We start from the raw sequence: 14549 nt of genomic DNA, 5'->3' as shown, positions 1-14549 counted from the left end.
CACTATCCTGCTGGTAATAGCTCATCCAAAGTGACCATTCTCCCTACAATGTGCATAATTAAGGTGGGCCATTTCCAGCACAAATCCAGGTTCTCTCACATCCCCCCCACCCCCAAACACACACAAACTCACTCTCCTGCTGGTAATAGCTCATCCAAACTGACCACTCTCCAAGTTTAAATCCAAGTTAAACCAGAACATCGGGGGGGGGGGTAGGAAAAAACAAGAGGAAATAGGCTACCTTGCATAATGACTTAGCCACTCCCAGTCTCTATTTAAGCCTAAATTAATAGTATCCAATTTGCAAATGAATTCCAATTCAGCAGTTTCTCGCTGGAGTCTGGATTTGAAGTTTTTTTGTTTTAAGATAGCGACCTTCATGTCTGTGATTGCGTGACCAGAGAGATTGAAGTGTTCTCCGACTGGTATAACATTCATAAACCAGTCGGAGAACATTTTTAGGTCTGTAATCGAGTGACCAGAGAAATTGAAGTGTTCTCCAACTGGTTTTTGGAATGTTATAATTCTTGATGTCTGATTTGTGTCCATTTATTCTTTTACGTAGAGACTGTCCAGTTTGACCAATGTACATGGCAGAGGGGCATTGCTGGCACACAATGGCATATATCACATTGGTAGATGTGCAGGTGAATGAGCCTCTGATAGTGTGGCTGATGTGATTAGGCCCTATGATGGTGTCCCCTGAATAAATATGTGGACACAGTTGGCAATGGGCTTTGTTGCAAGAACAGGTTCCCGGGTTAGTGGTTCTGTTGTGTGGTGTGTGGCTGCTGGTGAGTATTTGCTTCAGGTTGGGGGGCTGTCTGTAAGCAAGGACTAGCCTGTCTCCCAAGATCTGAGAGAGTGATGGGTCTTCCTTCAGGATAGGTTGTAGATCCTTGATGATGCGTTGGAGAGGCTAAAGGTGACGGCTAGTGGCGTTCTGTTATTTTCTTTGTTGGGCCTGTCCTGTAGTAGGTGACTTCTGGGTACTCTTCTGGCTCTGTCAATTTGTTTCTTCACTTCAGCAGGTGGGTATTGTAGTGATCTTGTAGGTTTGTGTCTGAGGGGTTGGAGCAGATGCAATTGTATCGTAGAGGTTGGCTGTAGACAATGGATCGTGTGGTGTGGTCTGGATGAAAGCTGGAGGCATGTAGGTAGGCATAGCCATCAGTAGGTTTCCGGTATAGGGTGGTGGTTATGTGACCATCGCTTATTAGAGATTAAGTGTTTCTCAATAAATTGAACATAGTTTATTAGTAATTTAGTTGCACGGGAAAAGATAAGACACTAGATTCCAAGGAATTCTGAAACCTTTGGATTTCCTTAAATCTATAAGCTCAAGTAGTTCTGAAATATAGGTCATCTAGACTTAAAAACCTTACACGTAGAACAGAGACAAACATTAACACTCACTCAAATTAGTCCTCCATATATACACTGGCAGATTTATATTATCGCTGCATTAGGCAACCACTGATCAACATTTCCCTCAAAAAGCCTTTTAGAAGGATATAAAAAACATCTAGACATTATGGACTCTGAAACCTTGACTGGACACAATGCACCATTGTATGCACTGAGATTAAAACAACTTTCTCCAGCTGATCTAGAAACATATAGTAACGCCTCACTTAAAATCTTTCTGGTTAACGTTGTTTTGTTGTTACTTTGCTGATCAATTAGGGAACATGCCCGTTTAAAGTTGTGCAATGCTCCCTTATAACATCGTTTGGCAGCCATCTGCTTTGTCCACTGCTTGCAGGAAGAGCTGCCCATTGCAGCTAACTGGTGGGGGCTTGAAACCAGGGTGGACTGGCAGCCCCCGCCCCCCCCCCATCAGCTCCCCGTTCCCCTAAGTTCCCTGGGTGGCAGCTGCCCAGCAGGCTATCAATTGCCCGCAGTTCAGTTGTGCCTCCCACCACTGCCATGTGCTGCTTCTGTCCTCTCCCTTGGAGCTGCTCCCCAGAGCCTCCTGCTTGTTGTGGGGTCAGTGTACTTAAAGGAGCAATGCGCCTCTCTCTCTCACTCACACACACTGTGTGTCTCTGTCTCCCCTCCCTCCATTTATGCTGCCTTGTAGAGTGTGAGGCTACGTTAATGAGTTAACCCTTGAAGGCTCAGCCAATTGCTAGATCATCATGTAGCAGTAAGGCATTCCCTGGGAAATATCCCATCCTCTGACTTCACCACCTCAACCAAGCTTCACAATTTCTCTGGACCCCAGCCCCCATTTACATTAATTCTTATGGGGAAATTGGATTTGCTTAACATCATTTCACTTAAAGTCGCAAACATAACTACAACGTTAAGCAAGAAGTTACTATACTGTAGACCAAATTCTGTCCTCTGTTACATCCATGAAATTCCATTTAAATCAAAAGTGATTTGCTTCAATTAAATCACATCTCTGAAACCTAGGGCAGAATTTAGCTCCCAGATGCACACGTGAGAGAGAGAGAGCGAGCTCTTACAGCCATATAAATAAAAAGAAAACAAATAAAGAAGTGGAACCACTACACATTGAGGATGGGGTAGAGATTAAAGATATTCTAGGTTTGGCCCAACACCTAAATGAATACTTTGCCTCTGTTTTTAATAAGAGTAACGAGGAACTTGGTGGCAGTGGCAGGGTGGCTAATGGAAACAAGGATATGGAAGTAAAAATTATAGGGTTCCCAACCCTCCAGGATTGGCCTGGAGTCTCCCAGCATCCATCTCCCAGTGACTACTGAAAGCAATCCAGGAGATTTTAATAGAATATTTTAAGAAAACGACATTATGTCATGTTGGAGGGGGGGAATCTCCCAGAATAGCTTTAGTCAGAGTTGGCAACCCAAAGAAATTACTACATTCAACATGGAAACCAAAATCATGGGACCAAATCAGGTGCCCCAGATAATCATCTTCCAAGAATATTAAAGGAATTGGCACATGAAATTGCAATTCCAATAACAAGATTTTTTAATGAATCCTTAAACTCAGAGGTCACACCCTAAATGACTGAAAAATTGCCGATATAAAAAAAGGAAAAAATCTGACCCAGGCAACTGCAGGCCTGTTAGATTTACTTCAATTGTACAAAGAAAAGGAGTACTTGTGGCACCTTAGAGACTAACCGATTTATTTGAGCATGAGCTTTCGTGAGCTACAGCTCACTGCTGTAGCTCACGAAAGCTCATGCTCAAATAAATCGGTTAGTCTCTAAGGTGCCACAAGTACTCCTTTTCTTTTTGCGAATACAGACTAACACGGCTGTTACTCTGAAACCTTCAATTGTACACAAGCTCTTAGAGCAAATTTTGAAAGAGAAAGTAATTAAATACATGGAGGTAAAGAGTAACTGGGATAACAAAATATGGCTTACAAAAGGTAGATTTTGCCAGAACATGATCTTTCTTTAACTAGATAACCATTTTTTTAGATAAAGTAAATACAGTAGACCTAATCTACCTTGATTTCAGTAAAGCATCAAATATTGTTCCACCTAGGTCTTGAAATTACTAGTTAAATTGGAGAAGGGGATTAATCCAAAAGTGGGTAAGGAAATGATTAAAAGGGGAGACTACAATCGGTCATATCGAAAGGTGAACTGTGCGGCTGAAGGGCCGTTACTAGTGGAGTTCCTGGAGGATTGGTCTTGGGCCCAATCTTATTTAACATTTGCATTAATGATCTTGGACAAAAAGTGGGAGTATGCTAATAAAATCTGCAGATGACACACAGTTGGGAAGTACTGCCAATAGAGAGGAGGACCAGAGTATCATACAAGATGATCTGGATGACCTTGAAAAGTGGAGTAATAGAAACTGAATGAAATTGCAAAGTCATGCAATTAGGGACTAACACAATTTTCTGCTAAAACTGGAGATTTACCAGTTGGAAGCAAAAGAGGAGAGGAAAGACCTGGGTATAATGGTCAATCACAGGAGGACTATGAGCCACCAGTGTGATACTATCATGAAAAAGGCTAATGCAATCCTAGGATGCATTAGGAGAGGCATTTCCAGTAGAGATAGGGAAGCACGGTGGATTTTATTTAAATCAAATTGACTTAAATCACTAGTCAGAGAGACTCTATTTAATCATGGATTTCTACATAAAAATGCATTCCTGTTGGTTGTTATAACTTTAATGCATATTCTTCACAAATCAGAGATAGATGTAGGTTTCATTTTTAGAAGGGACACACACTATATTTTTTAAGTGATTTATTTTGAAAACTATTCAGATTAGTTTTACAGCTATATCAGAAAATGAATGATTGTTTGGTTATTTCATTTACCAAAGATAACTGAAGCAGATATTTATGAAATCATTGAGAGGTGAACTATCTCCAATTCAACAGGTTAATCATTAATATTTGGAGGATTTTCTTGCCATACTGTATTAGCAGGAGAACTGCTAGACTGACTGACATCTAACTAAAACAACATTCTGTATTCTGGATTATTTTTTCCCTTCAACAGAAAACATAATATTTTAACAAAAAAAGCATATGAATTTTTGTATTTAAACATTCACATTTTTTAAAAATCAGGTTGTTTTAGTTTTAACTAAATAAATGAAATTAAAAAAAATTAAATTGACTGTCAGCCAGGTCAACATGAGAAACTTAAAATATTGGCTAATGCAGCTAACTCGGTTGTCTTCACCTTCACTTTCCTGTTTGTTCATAATCTGGAAAAGAAAAACAAGCTTTCCTGCTTTTTCAGGTCCCAAACGATTTCTCAATTTGGAATTAATTAGTCCAAAGAAAGAAAATATTCTTTCTATGGCTGAAAAAGCTACTGCTGTTAAAAGTGAGATTATCGCTTCAACAGTCTCTGAATCCAAGTGCTTAAGTGACTTCCATCAGTTCACTTGTGTGGCTTTCTTTAAATCATCATCAGCAAACATTTGTTTCTTGAATGGTTCACCCTTAGTTCTGAAGTTTATTATAGTTGCCGTTATGGAGAGATGATTGCTGGATGTCCATGTCATAGCCAACTCCTCTTCTTCAGACGTTAAGGTTTGACTCTGGCACCGAGTATTGAGAATATTTGCAAGAAAATGACCTGGAGATGGTGCTTGTCCCATTCTTTTTTTAATGCTTGTAATTTAACTCTGTCATTGCATATTTCTCTTTTTAAGATCTCACTCCGTTCTTTCCAAATTTCAACAGCGTCAGCAACAAAACAGCTATTTCCCTGCATTTTGTTCGAGACTACAGAAATAGGCTTCAGGGTAACTCAGCATGTGTTCAACATTTCTCTTAAGCCCAACGTTGAGAACTTTTGTTGTGACAGTGCATCTATTTTTTCACGATTTTGTTCACAAACTGTCATCAAATTAGGTCAGTTCTTGATACAGTGCTCAAAACAGTCCACTACTGAGTTCCATCACACGTCTTGTGGGAGAGTTAGCTTGGTTCCTCCCACTTTTTTCAGAGCAGCTGCTGCAAAGTGGTTGTTACAGAAGTATTTTGCAATTTCAACAACATTAGCCTTTATCTCTGGAACACTGAAATCTTTGGCTGGAAGGCAAATGAGCACTGCAACCGTATGTTATTAGCTTGGGACTCTCTTCACTCTCTATATAATAATAAATAATAATTTATTATTCTAAATAATTTCTTCTCATCTTAGATACATTTGCAGCATTGTCTGTGACCAAGCTACATACTAGACATTTAATTTTTTTTTTCACGGTTTGTTATAGCTTTTACTGCTACTTCTTAGAAGTATTCTGCAGTGTGTGCATTTCCTGATATATCAATTGTTTCTGTAGGGAAGACATTCCCTTCTGTTGTCACACAAGCACATACAACAGGAATATTGTGGACATTGCTCCACCCATCAAGACTCAGGTTAACAATTTTACCCTCTAGACCTTTCGCACACTGCTCAATTTCTCTTTCATACATGTTATCCTGTAATTCGCCTGCGACATCTGCTCTGTTGGGTGGACTGTATCCTGGTCTTAATGACTGAACCATGTTAATAAAGTGAGGGTTCTCGATCATACAGAAAGGAGAGTTTGTTGCATAAACAAACAGGGCAATTTTTTTCATCAATTACCTCTTTTTGTAATCTGCTGGTTCTTACCACAAACTTATCTATGGTTGTTTCAGGATGATGGAGATTTTTTTTTCTTTTTGCTACAGGTGATATACTGTAGCAATGTGACATACATTATGTGACTGAAACACTATCATTGGCAGATAACTCTGCAACTATAGAAAATGATGGTGATCTTGAAGGTGGATAGTCTTTAGAATCCTGTATGTTGAGGATGGATTTTCCTAAACAAAATAAGACAATGCAGTTATTTAATTACCATACTACTCATTTAGTATTACTCATTGCATTTACTGACACTCAGTACTACTTTAAAGGTGAAATTGTAAAAGGAAGATCTGCCTATTTCAGCTATTTATTTTTTATCACAACTGCATCTAAAATGATAGTACCATACAGTAACAGCTATATTTTTTGCTCAAACATGAGACTCCAAGAACACTCCAGGAGGACGAAAGACAGTCCTTAAGAAAGAAGTACGATATAAAAAAAGTTTACCAACCTGAAGATCTTGCATGTTCAGACATGTTCCTTTCATTATCTTCAGTGCAGCTTCCCCCGGAGAAGGAACACCTCTCATGATGTTGTTTCATTCGGTCAACCAGGCCTTGCATTTCTTTGTTGCACTGTTTGCATTTTGCACGCATGCCTGTCTTACCCACAGGTGGAGGAACTTCATTAAAATATTCCCAAACTGGGTCTCTTTTACGGCCTGCTGATGTTATAGGTTTTCCCTTCTCGTGAGAGAATCATATGGTAGATCTCAAATCAATGAAGGCTACATTCAGAAAGACCTTAAGACTTCTGGAATATTGAGCTCAAACAGTCTCACTTTTGTGTCTACTGCCTCTCCCTCCCTTCTCACATTTATCTCCAGACTTCTTCTCCTTGTCCAGATCTATTCCGTCCCCAACAATATTCTATTCATTGAACTTTTTGAAACTTTGGACTTTTAGAGAAAGGTAAGGGATTGACTCGGTGTACACAAATTTGCAGAGGGACAATAGGGTTGAGGTCTGTTATTTCTCACCTCTATATATTATTTATTTCTTTTAAAACATTTTTTCCGTTAACAAGCATGTTATCTCTGGAGACACAAATCCACAGTTTGAGAACTGCAAAACTAAGCATCTCTGATGGTATCTTCTAGACTGAGCCCCATTGGGTAGATAGAAAGATTAACCTTAATAATCTACACAGAAGCCCCTGCAACCCCATAAGATTGGGTCCCTAATACTTGAACTATTGAAACACATTTACAAAATTTTTCTTAAATATTACATGACTATATTGTCTCATACTATAGAATTAGAATTTATAATCCCTATTCCATGATGAGATCTTTGAGCTATAATGTATCTTAATTAAAACGATCTTCAGATAAAATGCTTTGAGGAAAAAACCTATCAAAAAATCCGATTTAAATTAAAAAAAATCCAATTAAAAAAATTAAAATCATTGATTTTTATCCACCCTGTTGGGAAGTGTTGTTCCCACTGTACAAAGCACCATATCAGGCACTCATCTGAAATACTATGTGCAATTCTGGTCTCTGTTGCTTAAGAATGATGAATTCAAATTGGTACAGGTGCAGAGAAGTGCTACCAGGATGATCAAAAGAATGGAGAACCTGCCTTACAAAAGGAGACTTAATGAGCTTTGTTTAGCCTAACAAAATTAAGGCTCAGGGGAGATATGATGCTTTTTATAAGTACATCAGAGGAACACACACCAGGGAGGAAGAAGAATTATTTAAGTTAAGGGTTAATCTTGGCACAAGAACAAATGGATATAAACAGGCCATCAGCAAGTTTTGGCTTGAAATTAGACAAACATTTCTAACCATCAGAGGAGGGAAGTTCTGCAACAGCCTTCCAAAGGGAGCAGTGGGGGCTAAAAGCCTAACTGCTTTTAAGACTGAGCTTGATAAGTTTATGGAGGGCCCGGTATGATGAGGGTGCCTACAATGGCACATAGCCCATCCACAACTGCTATTTGCAAATATCTCCAAAACCGCCAGAGATGGGACACTCGATGCAGAAAGCTCTGAGTTACTACAGGGGATTATTTCCCAGGTCGCTGGCTGATGGGTCTCACCTACATAATCAGGGTGTAACTGATCACCATATTTGGAGTCAGGAAAGCATTTTCACCCAGGTCAAACTGGCAGAGACTCTGGGTGAATTATGCTTTCCTCAGCCACATGGGGCCTAGATCACTTGCTGGTTTGAACTAGAGTGAATGGTAAATTCTCTAGAACTTGAAGTCTTTAACAAGATTTGAGGACTCCAGTAAATCAGACAGAGGTTATGGACCTATTGCAGGAGTGGATGGATGAGATTCTGTAATCTGTGATGTGAAGGAAATTAGACTAGATAATCTTGATAGTCCCCTCTGGCCTTGAAGTCTATGAGTCTTACAATATATGCAGTAGGATATCAGTTGTACTCAAAGATGAGGAGCTGCTTTATTTAGATTTACTTGCAGTTTTAATATGTCAAATAATTTAGTAGTATGATTTGTATTATACTATAAATTATTACGTGATCATCCCCCTCTATTCGACATTGGTGAGGCCTCATCTGGAGTACTGTGTCCAGTTTTGGGCCCCACACTACAAGAAGGATGTGGATAAATTGGAAAGAGTCCAGCGAAGGGCAACAAAAATGATTAGGGGTCTGGAACACATGACTTATGAGGAGAGGCTGAGGGAACTGGGATTGTTTAGTCTGCGGAAGAGAAGAATGAGGGGGGATTTGATAGCTGCTTTCAACTACCTGAGAGGTGGTTCCAGAGAGGATGGTTCTAGACTATTCTCAGTGGTAGAAGAGGACAGGACAAGGAGTAATGGTCTCAAGTTGCAGTGGGGGAGGTTTAGGTTGGATATTAGGAAAAACTTTTTCACTAGGAGGGTGGTGAAACACTGGAATGCGTTGCCTAGGGAGGTGGTGGAATCTCCTTCCTTAGGAATTTTTAAGGTCAGGCTTGACAAAGCCCTGGCTGGGATGATTTAATTGGGGATGGGTCCTGCTTTTGAGCAGGGGCTTGGACTAGATGACCTCCTGAGGTCCCTTCCAACCCTGATATTCTATGATTCTATGTAAACACAACCACCATAAATAACTTTAAGTAGTTAGCCACTGTAACTAAGGCAGCTTCAGTCTCCCACTCAAGTTCCAGAAATAGGAAAGACAGAATAAAAGCAAGAGGAAAATAAAAGAAATATGGAAGAAAGAAGTTGGTAGGAACAAGAAAACAGATCATATCCAGTAGTAATTTGGCTTCACAAAATTCCAGTGGATTAGGAAAAAGACTGTGGCCAAATGTTGAAAGACATGAGAAAGTGGAAGATATACAAGAAGTGCAGTAGAAGAGTAGATGCATTTCTTCCCCAATAGTTCTTGGTCAATGAACAGACTAACAGAGTTTTGGGGATGTTAATATCCATACAGGAAGGAGGGACTGTTTGCAAATCACTGTGAACTTGGAACTAGCAGACTCCAGCGGATACTGGCAATTTTTCTAGAAGCTTTTATGAAGTTAGCTCTTTATTGGCATGACAGGCACGGTTTGGTTCACCTTATTTTGTTTCCAGATCCTTGGCTACTAACACACCTGCAAACCTTCAATTGGATCTGCACAAATGGACCCTTATGCCCTCACAGAGGCCTCACTGAGGTCAAAAGGATCTGCTCTTCAGATCAGAGTGCAAGCCCAGGGCTTTTGTTTAGGGTTTTTGTTCTCATCTGAAGAAAAGGTCTTGTTACCAAGTCAGTGGCTCTCAAAATCCTCCCTCCCTCTTGTTGGGGTCCATTTACTCAAAGACAGCAAAGACCTGTGACACTAGGTACTCCTTAATAGCTTTATATTTAAGGACCATGGAGTGGAAGCAAACCTGAGCTCTGTGTACTGAGATGGATCAGCTGTCTCTTCCATAAAGGGAAAAGTTCTTTGAGCTACCTGAGCCCAGACATCATCTTGTCAATGCATATGGATTCTGAACCCAAGGGCACCAATTATCAGAAAGTCTGAAGAAAATACTAAGAAAGGAAAATATTTTGATGTCTAATGTAGTTTAGATGCAAGTTTTAAGTGTGGGAGGGGTTGGGGTTGGTGGTGGTTGTTTTTTAAAGCAACCAAAAAAAGTTCCTAAGAGATTGGAAAGGAGGTTGTTATTGGGCTTGTTTGTTTTTGTTGCTGCTTGGTATTTTAGATGATTTTTTAACCCAACTGCAACCTCTTAAATCTAATACGGAAGAGACATGAATTCTCCAAAATTTGATATTTGCACAGGGTTTAAAGAGTGAAAACGGGTATTTCCATGCTCCCCTCTCACCCCAGAACAACAGCGGCTCTTCTCCCCCTCCCCCATCCCAATGGGGCAATTTATCTTCCTAGTCCAATAAGGATAGTTTGGATGTTAATCCTTTTTAGGATTCATGCCAAGAATAAAGTTTAACACTAGCAGTAATGAAAATAGCAACCATGTAAGCATTCAGTGTTCATGAGCACACTGCAAACATTTTTTTAACTGCCAAACGAATAAGATCCATCTTAGCTAAGAGAAAGATAAATGAATAAAAAAAAAAATCAGGACATGAACTTTCGAGGTAAGTGGTCAACCTAATAGCTTCATGCAGCCACTTCTAATTCTCTGCCTTATTCCATTAAGCAGAGTCTGACTTCTGGGAAATAATGCATCCTAAACATAGCCTAATGAGTAGTCCAACAGAAAAGTAAAATATGTTGGCAAGTATGCAGTGCACAGATGGCCTTCAATGGCCACTATCACAGGCCTTAACCTTCTCCCCTTACCTGGTGAAGAAAAAAAAACAGCATGTGAACCATTTAAATATTGATGTCTTAATGGAGGATCCAGTCTTTAATAGTTATAGTGAAGCAGTGTTCAATGAGATTTGCCACAAATCTGTTGCTAGCCTGTTGCTAGAATAGAACGCGATGAGTGGCTATAGATTTTGATGGAAGAGGTCTCCAAGTTTCAGTAAAAAAAAAAAAAAGTGTACTGAAATTAAGTGTACTAACAGGCATGTAACAGATTATTATGGAAAGTATGGTCTTGCAGGTCTTCTGAAATTAAAAATCATTTATCTACCTGTTTAGAATAAGCAATACTTGACAAAACATTCTGGTGCATGCATACAACCTTAATATTTAGAATTCTGTAAAATTTAGTTCATAGGACAAGTAAACTCTTGCTTCTTGCTCAATGTATCAAGAGTTTCCTAATACTTCTATGACTGAACTCTAAAGGAGACAAACACGATTTGGCTTTCAAGATACCAAATCAACAACTCAAAATATTCTCTCAGACAACTAAAAAGCTATGAGGATTAACAAAGAGGAAGTTTTATTCATTAATTGAGGCATATCAGAATGCAGAGAAAACTGCAACTACAAGTAAACTGCTTTTATTTAAAAAGTTAAAACAAATTTCTCCTCTGATCAGCCACTCTACAGATATCAAGCATTACTGTATGCAGTGTGTAGTACTGTCACCTCCATTCCAAGTGAAGGGAAGGCAGATATGAATACCACGAAAATTGTTGGTAAGCCTTTCTGGAATAAGGCAGAACATGTGGCATCTGACACCAGGGTGATGGGCACAGTACAGAGCCAGAAAAAAAAGAACACTGGCTGGTGCCAGATGTGTTTAGGATGCCACCCAACAAGTTGCATGAAGTACCACATAAGTTTGTACAGTCAAGCAGCCTGGAACTAAGAAAGGACTCAATATACTGAAAGGATCTACTTTCCACAATGATTAGCAGATACTCTGCTATGCAAGTTAAACATCAGGTTGTTTTCTCATCATTTGCTTGGCTGTAATAGAAAAACATTTACACATTTCAAAAGTGCACTACATTTATCACATGCAGAATCTGAGCCTAAACTATTACATCTCTAGAACTGCTATGAACAAGGCATTTTGTACCAAATTCTGGCCCTATGAGACTCCACAGCCGAGTCAGCCAGAACTCCACAGCCCAGTTTGACTCCGTGGGTGAAATCCCCGCCTCCCACTGTAGTCAGTGGGAGTCTTGCCATGGACTTCAATGTGGCCAGGATTTCACCCTGTGAGTTCAACAAATATCCTGGTGGAGGGATTTCTGACCACAGGTGTTGCCATATTACACACTGGATGACTTCACAACCCTTTCCTCCTCCAAATGTGTCCTCAAAACCCACTTCTGCTGTAACTAATGGTAGCTAGGACAGTGGTCCAGAAACCCAAACCTAACATGTTTAAATGATAAGGAACAATAAAACTGTATGTGCTGATGGCTTATGTAACCTTATTACTGTTCCCTTCATCCTGTAACCCCTTTCCTTTCTATTGTTTGTTCTGCTGGACAATAGAGTGACCGTTACACAGTTAACATACATCCTTTGTAGACAATCTGAAAGCTTAACACAACTCAGGATTGTCATATGTGAAACTTAAATTAACCCCAAAAGAAATCAACCTAAGAAGAGCATCAGAAGTGCTCTGCAACATTTACACAATAGGCTGATGTCCAAAGAACCAAGTCACATTTCCAGCTCCATTGCCTACGGAAAGTTACCAGTCTCTGCTGAACGAATGAGAATGACCTTGCATTTATCTAATATTTTATTAATTGGATTGTACAGCAATCACTTTGCCCACCAATGACGTGTAGCTATCACTGGAATAAAACACAGTATCTCTAACAGCACACAAATAACTTCAATATAGTATTCACTTTGTCTTATCAGAACAGTCTTCTGCCAGGATAAAGGAGAATTAACATCTCTTCTCTTATGAAGAGAGGCAAGGTTAGTTTTTTGTTTTGTTTTTTTAAATGAGCAAAAGATTGGTGACCCCATTTTCACATCTCACTCAAGAGATACTATCTCCTCTAGCATAGTGCCCCTGATCTGGTGCACTGGTTCAGTGCTGACCTAGCAAGAAGAGTTCCACATTAGGATTAATGAAGAAAAGTTTCAGCCCAAAAAAAGTTTAGACAATTTTTTTAGTATTTGTAGGAGGTGCAGATGTGATACTCCAGAAACTGAAATTCTCTATCCACAAAAGTTACAAGATTATCAACAGTACAAACATTCTGCCGTTCTACTACAAATATACCTGAGCCCCCTAAAGAAGGATCACTGATGGAGAACAAACTACATTATTCCTTACTCTAAGTTTTTCAATCCTTAATTTCTGTTAAAGTTGACAAGAGTATTAATATGCATTAACTAAACTAGACAGATGTCTAATAGAAACTAGACTGAAATAAATGGGTTTCCCAAAGAACAAAGTACAGACATACACCAACTAACGACTTGACCCAACACCCACTGAAGTTAACAGAATTGCCATTGATTTTAATGAATGCTAGAGCAGACCTTTAGTTTGACTGCTACTAACAGGACTAGTCAGGCTATTCAGTTCTTCACTATAGGTACCTATTGCCAGCACTATGATCTATGTAGGTCCACTAGCATATTATTAATTTGATTAAATAAAGCTAGTACTTTCACAAGGAAGAGTACTTACAAGAATCATAAAACTTATCACAATAACTTCATATATAACAGATTTAACTATAACCACAATTTACAGTTACTGAATGCTGGAGTTTACAGCTTGGCAGCAAATACTAGAAATGATGCAGCATTTGACACTTCTATTAATATGGTACCCTAGAATAACTGCTTCCTCCAAACACTATCCCCCCAAAAATATGCGTTAATTTTCAGGTGGGGCTGGTCAATACCAATTTAAAACAAAAAACTTAACATACTTTAATGGGGCACCTAACTGGTAGAGCATCACAAATTCTAAATGAGGCACATGAGATGCTATCACAGCAGATCACTGAGACCAATCCAAAAGATGGCTATTTGAGTAGCAAGGTGAGAGCAGCATGCCACCAGCTGGGAAGAGAGCAAGATCTTTCATCTCAAAAATCTTCATTTTGTTAAGTAGCAGTGTATCCAAAGGTTATTCTTACTATAAAGAGAAAAATAAATTTCCATTATTTAACCATTATACACACAACTCACTAAATGGGCTTAAAAATTACACGCCATAGCAACGCAGAACAGCTTCCAAGTTTTCACACAATGATTTCAATGACAGCTAGCATTCAATTATCAACAAACACTACACAACTCCAACTATTAATATATCTTTTTAACAACATATTTTCTTCAAAAGATGCTTCTATCCCTCACTCTTTGGAAATGAAACTACACTTTCATACCAAAATATCTATACAAACTGACATTCCTATAAATGTTTAATTTCTCCAAATTAATTATTCTTTGTATTGTGGTAGTACCCAGAGGCCAAGCTCCAACCACACTGATATTTTTTCCTGCTGCACAGTAATGAAATTCAAAGAGATAATTTACATGCTATTGCACGGATATGATTATTACTCCAGAAATTATTTCATACTTAGGGCCCTACCAAATTCATGGTCCATTTTGGTCAATTTCATG

At 39.0% G+C, this 14549-nt stretch overlaps 1 protein-coding gene across 4 annotated transcripts in view; it reads right to left on the bottom strand.

The window, feature by feature from the left end:
- ANKRD28 (ankyrin repeat domain 28) overlaps window positions 1-14549 on the bottom strand; it is a 227303-nt gene that overhangs the window by 210417 nt on the left and 2337 nt on the right. The window contains exons 1-2 of one of the 4 annotated variants that reach the window (XM_073333565.1): window positions 6562-8736; window positions 6060-6283 (exon numbers count right to left, since the gene is read on the bottom strand). The exons of 2 other annotated variants lie outside the window; for them this stretch is intronic. In XM_073333565.1, coding sequence (XP_073189666.1) covers window positions 6060-6170 — 111 coding nt within the window. In that variant the 5' untranslated portion in view covers window positions 6171-6283; window positions 6562-8736. Of the gene's footprint in view, window positions 1-6059; window positions 6284-6561; window positions 8737-13846; window positions 13928-14549 lie in introns of those variants that run through there. One more of the 4 variants, XM_073333568.1, reaches the window with a different exon arrangement.

This window comes from Lepidochelys kempii, chromosome 2, assembly GCF_965140265.1.
Source record: "Lepidochelys kempii isolate rLepKem1 chromosome 2, rLepKem1.hap2, whole genome shotgun sequence".
NCBI lineage: Eukaryota > Metazoa > Chordata > Testudines > Cheloniidae > Lepidochelys > Lepidochelys kempii.
Note: the sequence above shows the minus strand (reverse complement) of the source record. Positions and strands in the feature narration are given on the sequence as shown.